General features: G+C 46.3%; 1 protein-coding gene across 1 annotated transcript; it reads right to left on the bottom strand.

Moving 5' to 3' along the window:
* Positions 1-6: 6 nt before the first annotated feature.
* On the bottom strand, positions 7-2,971 carry tbxta (T-box transcription factor Ta). Its single transcript, XM_023413219.2, has 8 exons — positions 2,354-2,971; positions 1,780-2,044; positions 1,310-1,444; positions 1,151-1,212; positions 1,001-1,062; positions 720-893; positions 472-595; positions 7-330 (listed from the first exon to the last, which is right to left on the bottom strand). The coding sequence occupies exons 1-8, from the start codon at positions 2,536-2,538 to the stop codon at positions 72-74; spliced, it is 1,266 nt and encodes a 421-aa protein (XP_023268987.1). The 5' UTR covers positions 2,539-2,971; the 3' UTR covers positions 7-71.
* Positions 2,972-4,496: the final 1,525 nt, after the last annotated feature.

Below are 4,496 nucleotides of genomic sequence, written 5' to 3'. Positions count from 1 at the left end.
CGGAGCCTCGCAGCCTTCAGGAGAGGGGGCGACGAGCGGCCGAGCAACAGAAGAGTGGAGTCTCCGGCCGCTCAGTAACTCTGGGCCACGGGCGTCCAGGACGCGGTCAGCCTGGCGATGGAGCTCTCGAACTGGGCCTCCCCGACCCCGACCTCGCCCAGGCTGGGGTCGTACATGGAGGAAGGCGAGGAGACGGGCAGCGAGGAGGTCAGGCCCGTGTAGGAGGAGCCCCTCAGGAACTGGGAGGTCAAACCTCCGGGTATGGAGCCCGAGGCCGAGCCTGACGGGGTGAGGGTGGTGCTGGCTACTGACCATAGACTGGGGTACTGACTGTGGGCGGAAGAGACAGGAAGGTTTGGATTAGGGGGGAAAACACATTGATACCGAACAGCTTGAAGTGATAAACACCAACTGCCTCTCTGATTGCAGATGTGCGCTGCTGTTTGAGCCACATCTGGTGCGGAGGCTCACCTGGAGTTGGATGTGGAGTTGGTGCTGTGGGACAGAGTGCCCATGCCTGTGGAGTTGGGGATCTGAAGAGCAGACCAGCTGTCGTGCGTCGGCAGAGAACCTGAAGTGTTGTCCATGTAGGTGTCTGAAAAACGAACCACACACACACACACACACACACACACCACGTTAACAACCAGCTCTCCTCTTTATTTAAACACCTGAACGTGACACACATGACATGCAGAGAGTATATGAGCGGGTCTTACTCGTGCTGGAGCTGCGGTGGGGGTAGTGGCTGGGGTACGGGGCGGTCCGGTGGCTCCTCAGGCTGGAGTAGCGCTCGCAGTAGGAGCCGGAGGAGTGGCCCGCCGTGCCGCTGAACTGAGGGGGGCTGCTGCTGGGGCAGATGGGACTCTGGCCCGGGAGGAACCAACCTCCAACTGCGGAATCAAACGGACACGATCGAGTCAAACACACCGCCGGGAATTTCAGACTCTGACCCGGCATCGAGTTTAGAAACAGAAACGTAGGAATAAAAGAAACTCACGCTGAGAGTAGCCGGACTGTTGACTGTCCGCACTGTGGTCAGGGACTTCCTTATGGTCGCTCCTGCAAGCAGAAACAATAATATTAGATGCTGCACCATTAGAGCCAACTGACTTAACACTGAGTGGATGATCTGAGCATCAGCGTGTACCGTTCTTTAGCGTCCAGGAAGGCTTTAGCGAAGGGATTGTGCTTTATCTTCAGAGCAGTGATCTGTGGAACAGAACGTGACAGGAAGCTTGTTAGCGTTTCACTCGATGTTTGAGACAGTGTGATCGGTGATCGTGAGGTTTTATTTTGCACGACCGACCTCTTCGTTCTGGTAAGCGGTGACGGCGATGAACTGTGTCTCGGGGAAAGACTGGCTGCTGATCATCTTCTGGATCCCTCCGACCTTCACGATGTGTATCCTCGGCTCGTACTTGTGCAGAGAATTCAACATGATCTATAGAGAATATTCAAAAGAAAATACATGTTAATATTATTATTTGTCACTAGCTCTGAGCATCGTTTTAATCAGCAGGAGAATGACATGGAATCAGGTTTATCTCATTGAATTAAGCATCTTTCTCTTGATAAAAATGATCCACATTCATTTGTCATGTTTCAAAACACTGAAGAAATCCTTCAACTCCTCAAATAAGAACAAGGGTTTTGAGAAAGAGAGTAAAAATCATATTCCAGTAGTTTATTTTATTATTAACTTGCTAGAATGAATCTCAGTCAGTTACTAGAGCTGCTTCGGGCCTTTGAGCCTTTCACATGATCATGACTCCTCACCTGTCCGCCCCCGTTCAGTTTATTGGACAGTTTGACTTTGCTGAAGGAGACCGGCGCCTTCATCCAGTGCGCTCCGAAGTTGGGGGAGTCCGGGTGGATGTAGACGCAGCTGGGGCTCTGGGGCTCCGGTTTGCCGCCGGGGACCCACTCCCCGTTCACGTATTTCCACCGGTTGTTGTCCGCGGCTACGAAATCCAGCAGCACCGAGTACATGGCGTTAGGGTCCAGGCCCGTGACGCTGGCCCTCAGCACCGGAAACATCCTCCTGCAGAGAAGAAGCGCGGAGTTTGTAAAGAGTTTGTTTTATAATTTTTTACTGAAGTTCAACCGAATCACACGCGGCTCCATTTCTAAAAAAAAACTCGCGAGGCCTCCGAGGCCTCAGGAGCAGCAGTTATGACAGAGCTCATGTGTGTGTGTGAGTCTGATTGATATCAAATTAAAAAAAACTAATTTACAACCTTTAAAATCAACTACAATTTCTTATTTACGAACGAATTTCTGCTTCTTACGTTTAAAAAACCTCGTGCGTAAAAATGTGCGTAAAACACAAACGCAGCTTCGTTGAACCTACCTTCCAGTTTTGGTGACAATCATCTCGTTGGTCAACTCTTTGAACTTGTTCCAAAGGTCTGCGTCCTCCAGCGTCAGTTTAATATCCCTCTCCGAGGCGTCTCCCTTCTCGCTGCCCTTCTGGAACTCGCTCTCCACGGCGCTGAGGAGATGCTCCAGGCGCTGGTCGGCGTTGGATGAAGTCATATTTCCACAAGTGTTAAGAGCGAGTTCGACGTGAATCCAAGAACCAGTTTCAAAACAAAAAGCCGCTGACAGACAGAGAGAGAGAGATCAGGCCCGAGGAGTGACACTGGTTCCTGAGCCCTCGAGGCCTCATCATTTAAGGGCCCCCAGGGACCTCATGGGGATGCGGGGCGTGGCTTTAGCGCACACACCTCGCCTCTCTCTGCAGCGGGTTCAACGTCTCCAAACGCCGCCCACACACCACACTGAACCTCTTTCTACAATATAACAGATTTAAATTTTTATTTATTTTTTTTAAATCAACTTTTACTTTTTAAGCTAAAACGTATTTTTCTCCTCAACCAAAAAAAAAAATAATAATCCAAACTTTTCCAGCTTTTACAGATGTTCAAATATTGACTCTGCTGCCTGGTGTGAGGTTTGGGATTTAATAGATTAATACCTAAATATCTGTTTGAGTCTGTAGCATGTGATGCTCCGCTCATTCAAAGCTGCGTGTTCAAACAAAAGAAGGGAAGCGAGGGGAGAGAGAGAGCCTTTGAACTCAGCTGTATATTTGCAAATAGTGCTAATCTTTTGTTGTCTCTAATCCACATGGGAGAGGGATGGTGTTTACTGAGTATGGGCCATTAGGGCAGACTCTGTGTTCCTCTTGTGCCAAAGTGTGGACGGCCCACAAGTGATGCCCAGATTTGCATAATGGGGCCTGCAGGTTTCCCTCTGAGGCTCTAATATTAAATATTTCAGCCTGAGTGCTCCGAGGATAATTCTGCTGTGTAAATAAAACATCACTTCACTGAACTCGCAGTATCGTTCACACAAAAGAAGAAGTCTATGAGACAGAGGTCAGTGAGATTAAACCGTGCACGGCGGGAAAACAGACGCCGAAGCCTCGACTGAACGTGACTCAGGTGTTTTTGTTTCAGCTTCTTTACTTGAATATTTCCTTTTGTACTTTCTCTCCGTTTAGTTTAAAGTTCAGTACGTAAACAACAATAATAAATCTTTCAAAATAAATGATGAAAAATGCACAAAAATCGAACAGATGCAAAAAGTAGGAAGGTTCAAACCAAAGCAAAGTTCATGATTAAGATTTTGTTTTTGTTTTTTTTAAACAGAACTCAGTGGAAACAAACTGAATACGTCTTCAAGTATTTTCCTTCTACATTTCATTACTTTTTATTCCACTTCATCACTTCTTACTTCTGATTTTATGCAGAAGATCAACTTTAATCGTTTATATTTAGACATGAACTCCCTGAAAGAACATGAAGTAGATGAGATTAGCTCAACTAATAATCATCTGTGAAACAGATGCAGACACACAGACAGAGTCCAGTCTCACAGGTCGTATTAGTTTTCAAGCTTTAAATAGTTTTGCTAGTTCTTTTTTAGTTGCTGGTTAAAACACATTTCAGTCACGTGCTTCACTGTCTTCTTACTCCACCTCATTTATTTATCGACTACTTCCAGATTAAGATTTTATAAAACAAAACCAGCGGTTGGTTTAGAAACTATGATGCATCGTTGCAGATTAAAGAACAGTTTAAATGCTGCTTATACATTAATGAATCTGTAATATTGATCCAAGTGTGTAGAAATATAACTTATAATAACTTTTTGTTGCTTCTGACTCTGTGCTTTTTTGGTGTCGTGTTGAAACCATGCATCAGCAAAATGTCTTTTCATGAGCAAAGAAGTGGAAGAAAAAATTCTCCGGGAAATAAAGAAACTATTGGAAATATTGAAAATCACCAAACCTTAAATCTTTTATCTTGAAAACATTCGGCCGGCCTTTATGTTTGTTTCCTGTCGGGACTCGACTCTTACAAACCTTCTCCTGATCCGAGACCTGCTGCTTATCAATACGCAGCCGCCGGCTCCTGAGCCGACGCTGCTTCTTACAGCAGTCAGGGTTTTAGGTGCCAAAGGTTTTGTGTTTCACATCTGAGCCTCCT

This window comes from Seriola lalandi, unplaced genomic scaffold (assembly GCF_002814215.2).
Source record: "Seriola lalandi dorsalis isolate HSWRI2012SDOR001 ecotype SW California unplaced genomic scaffold, Sedor1 jcf7180002054505, whole genome shotgun sequence".
Classification (NCBI taxonomy): Eukaryota; Metazoa; Chordata; class Actinopteri; order Carangiformes; family Carangidae; genus Seriola; species Seriola lalandi.
This window is presented reverse-complemented; position numbering and strand designations above follow the sequence as displayed.

Bases quoted from the DNA above. Each gene is read 5' to 3' on its own strand.
- tbxta (XM_023413219.2), bottom strand. From the start codon at position 2,538: ATGACTTCATCCAACGCCGACCAGCGCCTGGAGCATCTCCTCAGCGCC. The intron at 2,045-2,353 runs GTAGGTTCAACG...TCTTCTCTGCAG, and splicing joins ATTGTCACCAAAACTGGAAG to GAGGATGTTTCCGGTGCTGA. The intron at 596-719 runs GTAAGACCCGCT...TTCGTTTTTCAG, and splicing joins CCACCGCAGCTCCAGCACGA to ACACCTACATGGACAACACT.